The sequence below is a fragment of the Opisthorchis viverrini genome (assembly GCF_000715545.1).
Source record: "Opisthorchis viverrini unplaced genomic scaffold opera_v5_12, whole genome shotgun sequence".
NCBI classification, from domain to species: domain Eukaryota; kingdom Metazoa; phylum Platyhelminthes; class Trematoda; order Opisthorchiida; family Opisthorchiidae; genus Opisthorchis; species Opisthorchis viverrini.
Window position 1 is genome coordinate 30,640 of NW_008751668.1, and position 13,979 is coordinate 44,618.

Genomic DNA, 13,979 nt, shown 5'->3' on the forward strand with positions numbered 1-13,979 from the left:
CACAATTTCATTAGGCAACATTTCCCGCATTCCGGGTAGTAGCTGCGTGGAATAATCGTCCTCCGACGTTTGTCCACGCTCATTCAATGACCCAGTTCAAAGCACTGGTAGTCACTTATTTATACAAGTCCTCGCGCCGACAAGCCCACTGCCCCGCATTGAGAACTTAAGGAGCAGTGCTACACCCATCTTTTCGCCTGATCCTTTCAGATGAACTACAGCCGCTGAACGGCAAGAACAAAGCTGAACCAGGGAAACTTGTGCGAAAGCCTCGAAATTGGGTACCATTCGGTGAATACAAACGTCGTTGTTTTAATGTGCTAAATCGATTTTGTTCGGCTAGCCCGCGATTGTGAGCGATATGAATAGGTTATTTGGTAGCAGCAAGCCCAAGCAACAGTCGAACTTAACGGACGTTACAGTCAGCGTAAGTAACCCTCGAGGTCATATCCTTTTCTTATTGGATTGCAGATTGATGAGAGGAATGAATCTGTGGAAAAGAAGATTGCCAAGTTGGATGCGGAGATACAGACTGTGTCAAAGCAGTTACGAAGTATGCGTGACGGCCCAGCCAAAAATGCACTTAAGCAGAAGGCTCTCCGTCTTTTGAAGCAAAAGAAAGTTTATGAACATCAAAGTGAACAGCTAATGAACCAAAGTTTCAATGTATCACAAACGGACTTCGCCATCAAGTCACTGCAAGACACGAAGACCACGGTTGAAGCGATGAAAGTTGGAAGTAAGCAGCTGAAACGAGAAATGAAGAAAATGAACATTGACGAGATATTTGTAAGTGGGCCCCTCAAATGGGAATGACAGACCATCTAAACGGTCTATTAATGTTTCTCGTTGTAAGAGGCGGTGCATTGGTCACGTCTGGTCGGAAAATGGGGTAGGCAACAGTGAGGTGCGCCACATGCTCCCAATGGAGGGAAATCTCGCGACGGACTTCGCACGTCAGGATAATCCATGCTGGTTGGGACGTGTGCTTCGTATGTCAGAGGACCTGCTACCTCGCTGAGCTGTTGGCCTAGCCCTGTGCCGGGTGGAAACGACGGAGTGGCCGACAGACATTCGTCACTCTGGAAAGCGAGTAACGAATGTGCTAGCTGTCAGAGTCAGTTGGTGTGACCCTCAGCTTCCTTGAAGAGGACCCAGCAGTCAGCTCACCAACGGTTAACGACACTAGTAGACATGGCTCCTTAACGCGGTCAGTGGATCTTGCGAATCATTGATGTCGCCATCACTGCTGCGCTGGTTATTGTCGTCTTTTTGAGTGGGAACCCCGAGACGATATATATCAATGGTTAGAGACATTGTCAGACATGGCCCAGTCGCGCCCCCAATGGCGCTCGTGCACCCAAGCTATTGCCTTCAGTGCATAGCTCCCTTCCCAATTCTCCCACTTGACAACCCATTGACAATGCTGGATTTATGTAGCAATTTATCATCCCCCGCCTGCAATGCGCAGCTACCAACTCCTTCCCCCCAAATTCATCGATGAACGAAACTGCGGCAGCTACAACCACTGTACGACGAATAATGGTTACTACAGCTGACAATGATGATTTCCTCAGAGCACTATACAGTGGCCTTTAGCATGCCTCTAGTGCTTGGTTATTTGTATTTCCCAGTTTTCCCGTGAATGGAACTAGCAGCCGGCATCGTACGGCGGCGAAGCATCGGTGTTGAAGACAGATGTCATGCTGTCAATTAGGATGATGACTACAGCCCGAGCCAATGTAACACTGGCACTGGTTGACCGACGTACACGTACCAGTGGTTGACACGTACGATTTTTCATGGCTCCAAAAGAGCCTTTTAATTCTTAAGTAGGTTACTTCTTTTGAATGTGTTTGGCCAAATAGAAGTGTTCATTGAGATTCGTGAATTCGCCCATTTCCCTTTATTTTCACAAATCGATTGATGTAAATTGCGATGAGCTGTGAAAAGGCTGTCCTGTCCGTTGAGTTCAAAGAGGCCACATCGTACAGTTTCCCTTCTGAGCGTTGATCATCCTAATTTGCTCCCAAGGCAACCAGAGGACTTGGACTATGCGGAAAACATAATCTTATTCCACGACAATCCGCACAGCATTTCATAGGCAGAATTTCTGATGATCCTTGTTTGTGTTGCACTTTCCAATTCCAAAGATCGATTCGGGAATCACGGTCATCTGTCCCTTGGAAGCGTCAGGCGAAAGGACTAATTTCGTTGACCAGCTTGTCCTCTGGGAAACTCATCATTGTACTTGTGCAGGGGTACAGCTTATAGCTGCCTCAGTGTCGTTCGCCGATGATCTGCGGAAGTGGGGGTAGAATCCAGTGCATTGAATGCGGTGGCTGATATGGTTGGTGTATCATCACAGGAGTGCCAGTGAACTTTTCATTGGTAAGATTGAGAGGGAAAGCTTCGATGCATGCCGACTATTGAGCGCGCGACTGGACCATGTGTGACAATGTCTCTAGTCACTGATTTGTCCCGTGTTGTGGTACCCCATCCAGGGCGGCTGCAATGACCAACGCTGTAGAGTTCGCTTTTAGTAGTTCCCACAATTCGCTGCAATATCATTGTTTGGTCTCCCGCCGCACGTCTCTACCCCTCATTCGGTTGTGCGGAAAGGGCTCTTCGAGGAAGTCGACTGGCACGCGGAGCACGCGACCAAGCCAGTGCAACTTATGGCTAGTGATCTATCCATCTATCATGGGCCATTTGACGCAAAAGTATCCGGATTAATGGTCAGGTCCCACCAGACTCGAGTAATGCTTCGAAGACCTCGATGGTCAAACGCTGGAATTTCTCAGCGCACAGCCGGGTTTTCGGCCCATTTAATGTATAAGCATTGTGGTATCTCGCACCTTTCTCGTTGGTAACCAGGCAGAGCTTACTCACAATTAGAAATCACGCGGGATATAGCACATGTAGTGGTTATGTACCTGACCCTCGACAGCTCTGTGTTACTCCACGCACTTGTTGCTCACCTGTGATCGAAACGGTTAAAGAGATTAAACTCACGAAAGGCAACCCAGTTATCGAAATCGCAAACCGAAAAGCTTTCATTTTGGATCCTGGTGAAAGCTCATCTTCAACCCATCCCATGTTTTACACATCTCGAATCCCTCCCTTCATAAAAAGCGGCGATTTTTGCTAGGCTCACCGCCTTCATCTTACCGTCTTCTATTTTTTCCTTTGGTTCTGTATCGGTTTACTCAGTCTGTCTGACCCACTCACCGTCAATTATGATCATAAAGTGTTCGCTGTCTCACACAACTCAACACTTCCAAACCACCTGGTTCGGATGGTATCCTTATGTTGCTCCACAACTGCGTTCCTGAGCTTGATGCAGACAGTTTCAGGGCTTTTTCATTTACCACTAACCACCGGTGTTTTTCTTTCAGAGTGGAAAATTCATTTGTTTTCCGCATTCTCAAATGTGGTTCCCGCCATGACGCCAGCAACTACTGGTCCATTAGCTTCGTCTTGTCCAAAGTTGATGGATTAATTCTGATCACACGAATCCGCCATCTTGAGAACAATGCCCCTCCAAGTGACTCAATATGAGTCCAGGCTCAACCGTGTTATGGGTGATATTTTGGCTTGTGTCTCTCCGTATTCTTCTAATGAGACGAATCTGGCTGACCTTAATATATCGTAAGCATTTGGCTGGGTTTTTTATGCAGACCTTGTTAGGGTTCCTTTGTACGGACTTCATCTAGACCTGGTCACCCGGATTGGAAGTTCCCAGCGCAGCCGCATCATACCAATAAGAATGGGTAGCGTCACCTGTGATACTAAAAAATCATTGCTGGAATTCCTCAAGGTGATGTTCCCCTCCCGGCATCCCGTTCCAATCTAGCAATGGTGATGGGGCACAAACCACTACTTCCTTGACAATCTTGCCGACATTCTCGGCTAAAACCTTCAAACTCAATAACAATCGACCATTTCAAGTCCCTCCATGTATCAGCCGCCCTTTGTACTTCCACTCTGACCTCTCCTAATTGCACCTGCTCATCATCATCGACAGCATGACACCGGTGTTCAACACAGATGCTTCGCTGCCGTACAACCATGATTTGATTGAAAGCCTTATTGTGAAGAAAACAATAAAGGTTGACGGGGAAGGGACTTAGTGCTGGCTTACTACAATCATTCCTAGGTGTCTATACCTTCAAACAATCATTCAAGCAATATGGATGGAAACTGACAACAAGATCGCCACTGACATCGGTTGGCAGCCATATCTTGCAGCATCTTCAGCCAGGAGCAGTGAGGATCACGCAGTCCCCATCCTGGAAGGCGAGTAGCACCGACAGCACCCAAACTTTTCGCGATTTTTCATACCTCTGCCAGGTCAAGGGTTGGTCACCTCTGCTTCCGCCACTCTTAGTTGGGCTTGGAAAACAGCACTCTTCTGCGAACGATGGCTGGGCATACGCAACACGTCCCAAAAATCAAAAACACATGTCCCAACCAACGCAGCTTCTGGTGCCTGACACATTCTTCAATGGAGGTACCCGTTGCACAACCGAAAACTCGCTTTCTAATTGCCTAGTTACGGATACGCCGATACCAGCCCACACGAGCTATGGTTCTAAGATAACGATTGTTGAAAACCTGAAGACGTCTCAGGCCCGCTGCCCGAACAGGCCAGGTCTCAGAAGCATACAACTAAACAGCCCGCGCTGTAGCTTGATACACACGTCCTTTGATATTCAGGAATACACCACTTTGGCGCCATAGATGCATCAAATTAGCAAACGCGACCCGAGCCCTGCAGATTCGTGCATTGACCCCGTCTGTCACATTACAGCTGGTAATAATACAACTTCCAAGATACGTAAAACCCTTCACAACTTCGAGTGCTTCCCCCTGGATTGTAAGTGGCATATTCAGCGACTGCATCTCCAGGAGGCATGACCTTACACTACGCGGGTACAAAGTGCATACCAAAGACGAGATGGCTTTGGTCAGTTCATCCAAGAATACTTGCGCCTTTTCCTCCTCTGCATATTCCAGATCGGCAAGGTTTTCTTCACAGGCTATTTGAACACCAGTGTTTTGGAGACCCTCCAGCGTTTGTCTCATTATTTCATCGATCACAAAGTTAAAAAGGAATGGAGAGAGTGGGCACCCCTAACGGACATTGCTCTGTGTGCGGAAGTTTTTTGAGAGCTCTCCGTACACTCTCACCTCCGGACGTCTGAGAATGCAAAAAACGTATTATGTTTACAAACTTCCGGGGCATTCCTTGGTGGGCAATTGTCTCAAGAAGAACAGACCGATCAACTGAGTCGAATGCGCCTCGGAAATCCAGGAATACTAGAATCGTGGGTCGCTTATACGTATGGCGTTGTTCTAGCACCTGACGCAGTGTGAAGATTTGGTCAACACAACCCCTACCAGGCCGGAATCCCGCTTGCTGCTCTCGAGTCAGCATCTCACGAGCCACCGTAAGGCGACGAAGCACAATTGACGCCAACAGTCTCGTTACAACCGGAGTCAAGCTGATCCCCCTGTGGTTACCACACTCACTACGCGCCCCTTTCTTGAAAATTGCAAGGAAACAGATCGGACAGGCGCTGAATGAGGACTTCACCGCCGTCTTTGAACAGTGCCGGTGGAAGGTCATCCGGACCGGGAGTTCGGTGGCGCTTGAGAGAACATATGCAGTCGTAAACCTCCGAGGCCGTAGGTAGTTCCACGTTCACCGTCCAGGGTTCTACGTCACCTGTGGGTTCCAGATGGGTGTCAGCTGGTGGCCATGACAATTGTTTGAAGTATTCGTCCTAACGGTTGAGACGTTCTTGTTCATTCGAGATGGTCACTCCCTTCCGATCCTTGATGGTTTCACTCAGGTGGTTTCCGGGGCTCGGTCGCACGGATGAACTAAAATCATCTTCGGGCGTTACCGGCTTTCTGAGCCTCTTCCATTTCCTTGTCTTTCTGTGTCCATCACACTTCATGGTCAGCTTGCACACTCACTCACTTGGCGTTTGATAATTCGTCGCATCAAGTTATGTTCTGTGCCGGCTGGGATATTTCTCCGAGGTTTAAGCAGTGCCACCGTTCGGTCTGATATTCAGTGCGCCTGGTGGTGCCGTGCCAGAGGTAAAATTCACAGTACTATGCAAATAGGTGACAATTTCGTCCCAGTATGGTGGTGCAGTTGGAAGAGACTCTAGAAGACCATCCTGGTAAGTTCGTCGAACATCCGGATTTGCCAGTCTTTCAGTTGCCAAGCGATTTGTCCGCACCTTAAGCAGCCGCGGAAAAAGTAGGAAGAAGCGACTCCGGAAGAGCGCATGGTCGGAATCCACAAATGTGCTCCAAAACGACCGGCAGTCAGTTATTGATCCACGCTATCGGTAACTGATGGTCGTGGCAATGTGGTCGGTTTGAGCGTGTGGCCGGCCTGCCGTTGGAGGGTACCGTGTGACTAGACGACTTCGGCTATTTCGGAAGTTCGTACTGCATAAAAACAGCCTGCGATCAGCACACAGCTGAAGCAGTCGTTCACCATTTTCCGTACGTACCCAGTCCAATCCATGTCGACCTCATAATCGAGTCTCGGATACGCTACCCCTGCCCACTTGTGCATTCAAATCTCCGGCAATCACCACGATGTCTGGGCTTTCAGCTCGACGCAGAAGGGCATTCCGGTCGTCATAAAACCTGCTTTGACGTCATCTGGGCTACAGCCGGTTGGGACGTAGGCAGACGTGATAAACAGACATCTATCAACTTGCCGCTTATGAGACTCCTCAGACGTTGCCAGACGAACTGCACAGAGGCGATTATCAATAGGTATCCAGTCAAACAAGGATGCGAACACCCCTGCGCATCCCGCTGCAGCAGCCTCTGGATCACCAGAGGTGCGTAGCCGGAAGCGAGTTGAGACTATTGGGTCAACTAACTCAGTCACTGTGCTTGCATCTTGAATTCCTGTTTTTGAGACACAACACACATCAATGCCAAGCGAGTCCAGTGTGCGAGCAAGAGCAGCTTGTTGTCCTGCTTGCTTTAGGGTGCGCACATTGAAGGCGGCCAGATGGACTGGGTGTCGAGAATTGAAGATTGATTTGAAGATACCTGAAGATGTCAGCGCCATATGACGAGCAGATATTACGCGCAAAACCGACGCAAGATGAACGAAGTCATCAGTCCTAAGTGCTGGGCCTGCAAGGAGAGGGCTACTAATGTGGTGGGAACAGGGGGAAGAAGTATGCGAAAGAGAAGGGACGCAAGATGAAGTCATCAGTCCTAAGTGCTGGGCCTGCAAGGAGAGGGCTACTAATGTGGTGGGAACAGGGGGAAGAAGTATGCGAAAGAGAAGGGCGTCGGCAGTAGCCTGTTTTCGCTTACCCGCCCTGCTGTATGTAGCAAGTAAGGTGACCCGGCTGATGTCACCATGCGACGGCCGGTGTGGCATGAGAATATTGTTAGTTATGTATGTCATGGTTGTACGAGGGCTGGGATACTGCCAGGGCGCCCACACCTAGCCAGGAGGACGATTAGGGTCCTCAACCAAAGCCTTTGGCTCAAAAGCCTAACCGCAAGGCAGCGGTGTTTGGCGGGAAATGCAAATGCATTACCATTTCTACGGAACAAGTTGCCACATGTTCCAACCCCCAACCTGGCGGGCCAGGAGACTGTGTTCGTCAGACCTCTAACCATTGACCAACCTGGTATGAGAGACTCTGTGAGTGTCGCGGGGACACCCCACAGTATAGCTTAATGGGTTGATGAGGTGCTCAAACCGTCACTCCACGCTAAGGTCCAGTATCTTCGTGACTGGATTGGACCTGCTGCCATTTCTCATTCGTTCATCTATGAACAACTGCTATAGCAAACTATCCTCGTCCTCGTATGTCAAGGTCCCCATAACGCGAGCATCTATGAAGGTTTTTTTGCGACAGGCCAATAACTCACCCCCTCATGAATTCTCTGTAAATCCCGAATTCGCCCTATCCTAGAATACTGCTGCTGTCTAGGGTGGGGTCCTTAATTACCCCTTCTCGATTACACTCATGATAGAACTGCACGCCCGATATACACTCGTTCCTTGAGTGATGACCTGAGAAATCACACCACCAGAACGTAGCTTCTTTCGCTGTACTCGACCGATACGGAGCACGTCTGTCGGTGGTTGTTTGTCTTGCCTATTTGTCTGTATTCTCTCCGGTGAAATCGTCACAGACTCGACCATACGGACGTCTGACGGCCTGTGCGCCTCCCCAACCCATACAGCTATACGGGAGATTGTATGTGTGATACTCAAGGGCCTCTCATGCCAAGTTGGCAATAGGAGGGAGTCCGTCTAACAATTTTCTGGTCCCCATCATGGAGAAGCTGGACCTTACCGTGGTGTGACGCTTCGTCTGCCTCCGTGACTGGGAGGTGTCCTTGCGATACTTGCAAGGGTTAGTGAATGTTTAGGAGTCTGACCCACGCAGTCTCTAGGTTTGGCGGTTGGAACACGCGTCCTGATTCGTTCTTTAAAAATGGCAATGCAGTTGCGTTTCCCCCAAACACTGCTACCTTGTTGCTAGGCTTTTGAGCGAAAGCCTGTGATCGACGACCCTGAAATGTCATCCGATCTTTGGTCTGGGTGCTGTGACATCACAGTCCGCGTAGAACAGTGATATCCACAAATAATTCTATGTGCCACATCGTCTGTCACATGGTGTCTTCAGTTGGATCACTTTAATTACTCCAATCAGCAGGGTAGGTAAGAAAATAGTCTACCGCTGACGCCTCGTCTCCTCTCACGTGTTTTTTCCCTTTCCATCATCCTTCGCATTACTAGGCCCGTCAGTTAGGACTGTCAACCCCGTTCGCGTCTAATCGGTTTTGGCTGCAACATCGTGTCAGCCGGTGCTGATAGCCTCGTACATCTCGAAATCAATCTTCAGATTGCTGCTTCTAATGTCCGCACTCGGACTAACTGCTCTTCCCCTCACACTGGACTCACTTGACATTGTTGTGTGCTGTGTATCGGGGAGAAGAATTCAAAGACTCTGTGAGTGTCGCGGGGACACCCCACAGTATAGCTTAATGGGTTGATGAGGTGCTCAAACCGTCACTCCACGCTAAGGTCCAGTATCTTCGTGACTGGATTGGACCTGCTGCCATTTCTCATTCGTTCATCTATGACAACTGCTACTAGCAAACTATCCTCGTCCTCGTATGTCAAGGTCCCCATAACGCGAGCATCTATGAAGGTTTTTTTGCGACAGGCCAATACTTCACCCCCTCATGAATTCTCTGTAAATCCCGAATTCGCCCTATCCTAGAATACTGCTGCTGTCTAGGGTGGGGTCCTTAATTACCCCTTCTCGATTACACTCATGATAGAACTGCACGCCCGATATACACTCGTTCCTTGAGTGATGACCTGAGAAATCACACCACCAGAACGTAGCTTCTTTCGCTGTACTCGACCGATACGGAGCACGTCTGTCGGTGGTTGTTTGTCTTGCCTATTTGTCTGTATTCTCTCCGGTGAAATCGTCACAGACTCGACCATACGGACGTCTGACGGCCTGTGCGCCTCCCCAACCCATACAGCTATACGGGAGATTGTATGTGTGATACTCAAGGGCCTCTCATGCCAAGTTGGCAATAGGAGGGAGTCCGTCTAACAATTTTCTGGTCCCCATCATGGAGAAGCTGGACCTTACCGTGGTGTGACGCTTCGTCTGCCTCCGTGACTGGGAGGTGTCCTTGCGATACTTGCAAGGGTTAGTGAATGTTTAGGAGTCTGACCCACGCAGTCTCTAGGTTTGGCGGTTGGAACACGCGTCCTGATTCGTTCTTTAAAAATGGCAATGCAGTTGCGTTTCCCCCAAACACTGCTACCTTGTTGCTAGGCTTTTGAGCGAAAGCCTGTGATCGACGACCCTGAAATGTCATCCGATCTTTGGTCTGGGTGCTGTGACATCACAGTCCGCGTAGAACAGTGATATCCACAAATAATTCTATGTGCCACATCGTCTGTCACATGGTGTCTTCAGTTGGATCACTTTAATTACTCCAATCAGCAGGGTAGGTAAGAAAATAGTCTACCGCTGACGCCTCGTCTCCTCTCACGTGTTTTTTCCCTTTCCATCATCCTTCGCATTACTAGGCCCGTCAGTTAGGACTGTCAACCCCGTTCGCGTCTAATCGGTTTTGGCTGCAACATCGTGTCAGCCGGTGCTGATAGCCTCGTACATCTCGAAATCAATCTTCAGATTGCTGCTTCTAATGTCCGCACTCGGACTAACTGCTCTTCCCCTCACACTGGACTCACTTGACATTGTTGTGTGCTGTGTATCGGGGAGAAGAATTCAAGATCAATAATAGCGGTTGAGGTACCTTCCCATCACTCTCTACTTCCTTCCATTTGCACACTTCTGGGGATCCAGAGGCCGTTGCTGCAATATGTGCAGAGGACCGCATCGTCCTAAGCCACCAGGTGGAACGACCCTTGACTGGATACACGTTGACAGTTGCCTCTAAATTTCTTCTGGCAGTCCGTGAATGAGTCTCATAGAGGGAAGGTGATCGCTTTCTGTTTGTCATGTCTGCTTACGCCCCAACCGATTGTAGCTCTGACAACACCAGCTTTTAGGACGCCTTGGTGTGCTGTCGTGGTGAACTAAGAGTTCAGATGTCGTGGGGGTTGAGGGAGATCTGAATGCTTAAGCGGACAGATCTGTCGTACCTGAGACTCACTTGGGCGACCGACACGGATTGGATTCGGTACATACAGGCAATGGCGATCGCCAGCTTCTGCTGTGTGCTGTTGTTATACAGTACTAACTTTCAAAGTGACCGAAATCGTCCCGCCACATGTTATAATCCAACAGCGTGCTAGCCGCGAACCCAAGTCCACCACATCAGGGGAGGGGGGGGTGAGAAGGCTCAGTGACCAGAGCGCGAATTTACTGATCGGAAGGTCCGTGGTTCGGACCCGACCTCTGCCTCTCGAATTCCCCTGTCTAGGCTTGGGCAACGTGACAGTATCCCAGCCCTCGTGCTTCCTCCTGGTGGCTTTGTAGCTAGACATCGAATGGGTGCTACAGTTGAACGATTTTTATTTTTATTTTCACCACATCGTCACCGATTACCGGTAATGCGACCAATAACTGACTGTCTTTCGTTTTTTTGGCACACACTTGTAGATTTCGAGCACGCGATCGTCCGGAATCCCTCCTCTCCGTTTCCCAGGGTCACTTAAGTTGTGGACAAAGCTTAGAAACCATTATAGACCCTGCAGTTGAATGATTTTATCAGATTCCTTTTGTGGACTCTTCCAACTGGTCCACTGTCGGTTCTAGAACGAAATGGCCACATCTTTGCACAGTTTTGCCTGTGGCATGGCGTTGCCTGGTCCGCTCAAACACTGGATATCGGACATTGCAGTAACACTGTTTGAATCTCGAACAAATGAACGTGACGAATCATCAGACGTCGAGTGAAAGTGGGCGTGGGCGCCGACCTTGGAACATGGTGGATGCGGATGACCAGGGAAAGGAAAAGGTTTAAGAAGCCAAGAATGTCGGAAAGTTGCTTCACTCGATCCGCTCGAACGGAGAAGGACTCGCTCGACCACTGGACCCGGAGATGCTCATATCTCTCAGAGCGGAAACTATATCAATCTGGAATTTATGGACGATCTTGTTCTCATTTTCAGAAAAGGACAGAAAACACGGGCAATGCTAGAAAAACTGACCAGCATCGTCCAGTTTTTAAGCATCGGCTTTGTGCCTACCAAGTGCACTGTCATGCCACCAGATACACGGCCAGCGAACATGACTCCAAAGGACTCAAGAATTGACATTAAGAGCTGTGGAACGTTGCACTCATCTCGAGAGTTGCATCAGTTCTGACGGCATTGTGACAGACCAAGTCAACACACGAATCCCAAAGGCCAGAATTGCGTCCGTCAATTTATGCCCCTTGCGGCATGGAAAAGGCTTATCACTGGGCTTCCAAGTCCACGAGTATCAAACCACATTGCGGGTTTTGTTGTTGCAGGATTGAGAGATGGCCACTTCGATTGGAGAATGAGACATCTTCAGGTGTCTCAAAACAGCAGTTGGAATCGGCTGGAACCAGCGGATTAGGAATGAGGTGATCAGTAGGCGTAGTTTATGTAACATGGACCCGATGAGTACATCCCGCACTGCAAGTGGCTGGGTCATGTGTTACGCCTGCCTAATTACTGTCTTCCAAGAAGAGCGTAATCTTCCGTAGCTAATTCGGAAACCCAGATGTGAGTGGAATTTGACATATTAGAAGGAAGTGAGGGGTGTTACAAAAAGCGTGGGTGGGTTTTCAAGATGGCGGATTGGGTTGATCAGAATTAATCCATCAACTTTGGACAAGACGAAGCTAATGGACCAGTAGTTGCTGGCGTCATGGCGGGAACCACATTTGAGAATGCGGAAAACAAGTGGATTTTCCACTCTGAAAGAAAAACACCGGTGGTTAGTGGTAAGTGAAAAAGCCCTGAAACTGTCTGGATCAAGCTCAGGAACGAAGTTGTGGAGCAACATAAGGATACCATCCGAACCAGGTGGTTTGGAAGTGTTGAGTTGTGATGGGAGACAGCGAACACTGTGATGATAATCGACGAAGACAGACAGTAAGCTGACACAAAACCAAAGGAAGAAATAGGAGACGGTAAGATGAGGGTGAGACGTAAATCTCCGCTTTTGTAGCGGGAGATAATGGAGACATGAAATACATTAGAATGGGGGCACTGGGGATTTCAGGTAGGTGAGGTCACCAGATCCGGAGATTTGGGCCTCAATGAGGAACGAACGGATCAAATGAAGGACAGAAGTTGGTGAACCAAGTTAATGTTCCAATTTAAGCCATGAATGTTGCAAGTATGCCTTTGGAATCGCATGAGAGACGTATTCTTGTATCTATATTTTCGTTTGCTTTGTGAGTGGGGTTCTGGCATCCCAACTCACGAGCTTTTAATGTCAAATAATAGAGAGCTCGTATAAGTTGACAGTCGCGCCAGGGTGAACCTCATACATTTAGAGTACCCATCCAACATCACACATCATTATCAGGCGCCATAGCTAAATTAGGTAATTTAAGTGCAATCGTTATGGAAAATTTGTAACCTCAACACTGGATTTGCACGGGTTCTAACACCCTTTAACGTAACTGCCTTATCCGAGTCAATTTCTGTATATCTCACAAGTGCACCTTTTCATTATGGCAGCATTGTCATATCAGCAACGCTTGCCTTATTGATAATGTAGCTGGATTTCAGGTGCAACTTCTTTGAGGCTTCTGTAGATGGCTGTGATTTTGTGCCGCTAGAATCGGCGGATTTACACGCTCATGTTTTTACATTCAGTACAACATACTTCTGGACGCTGACGATCCGCAGTCATCGTGATGTTACTTTCAATGTACAAATGATTGCGGCTTGGTTATGATGAATCAACTTTCTTGGTTCCGTTGGACCGTATGGCTTAATCTTGGCCCATGAGGCATGAATAAATGTGTTTGAATCATTGGATCTTCTACATCTGTTCACTACGTCAGGAGGTTTTCTATAGAGGGAAAAGTCGGTAGCTCAGGTAGCGTAGATGGTCATTGGCTTGTTCGCTGAGCTGGGCAATTTGGTTGCAAACGTTTCATCACCAATCGAGGTGCTCACAACCACTAACCCACCGCTAGGCACAACTACGAACTGATGATGTCACCTCGATTGGTGGTGAAACGTTTGCAACCAAATTGCCCAGCTCAGCGAACAAGCCAATGACCATCTACGCTACCTGAGCTACCGACATTCTCCTCTATAGAAAACCTCCTGACGTAGTGAACAGATGTAGAAGATCCAATGATTCAAACACATTTATTCATGCCTCATGGGCCAAGATTAAGCCATACGGTCCAACGGAACCAAGAAAGTTGATTCATCATAACCAAGCCGCAATCATTTGTACATTGAAAGTAACATCACG

General features: G+C 48.5%; 1 protein-coding gene across 1 annotated transcript; it reads left to right on the forward strand.

Moving 5' to 3' along the window:
- Positions 1 to 361: 361 nt before the first annotated feature.
- T265_01107 (hypothetical protein) lies at positions 362 to 816 on the forward strand (the record flags this gene model as incomplete). Its single annotated transcript, XM_009165068.1, has 2 exons — positions 362 to 427; positions 472 to 816. The coding sequence occupies 2 exons, from the start codon at positions 362 to 364 to the stop codon at positions 814 to 816; spliced, it is 411 nt and encodes a 136-aa protein (XP_009163332.1).
- Between the last annotated feature and the right edge of the window lie 13,163 nt (positions 817 to 13,979).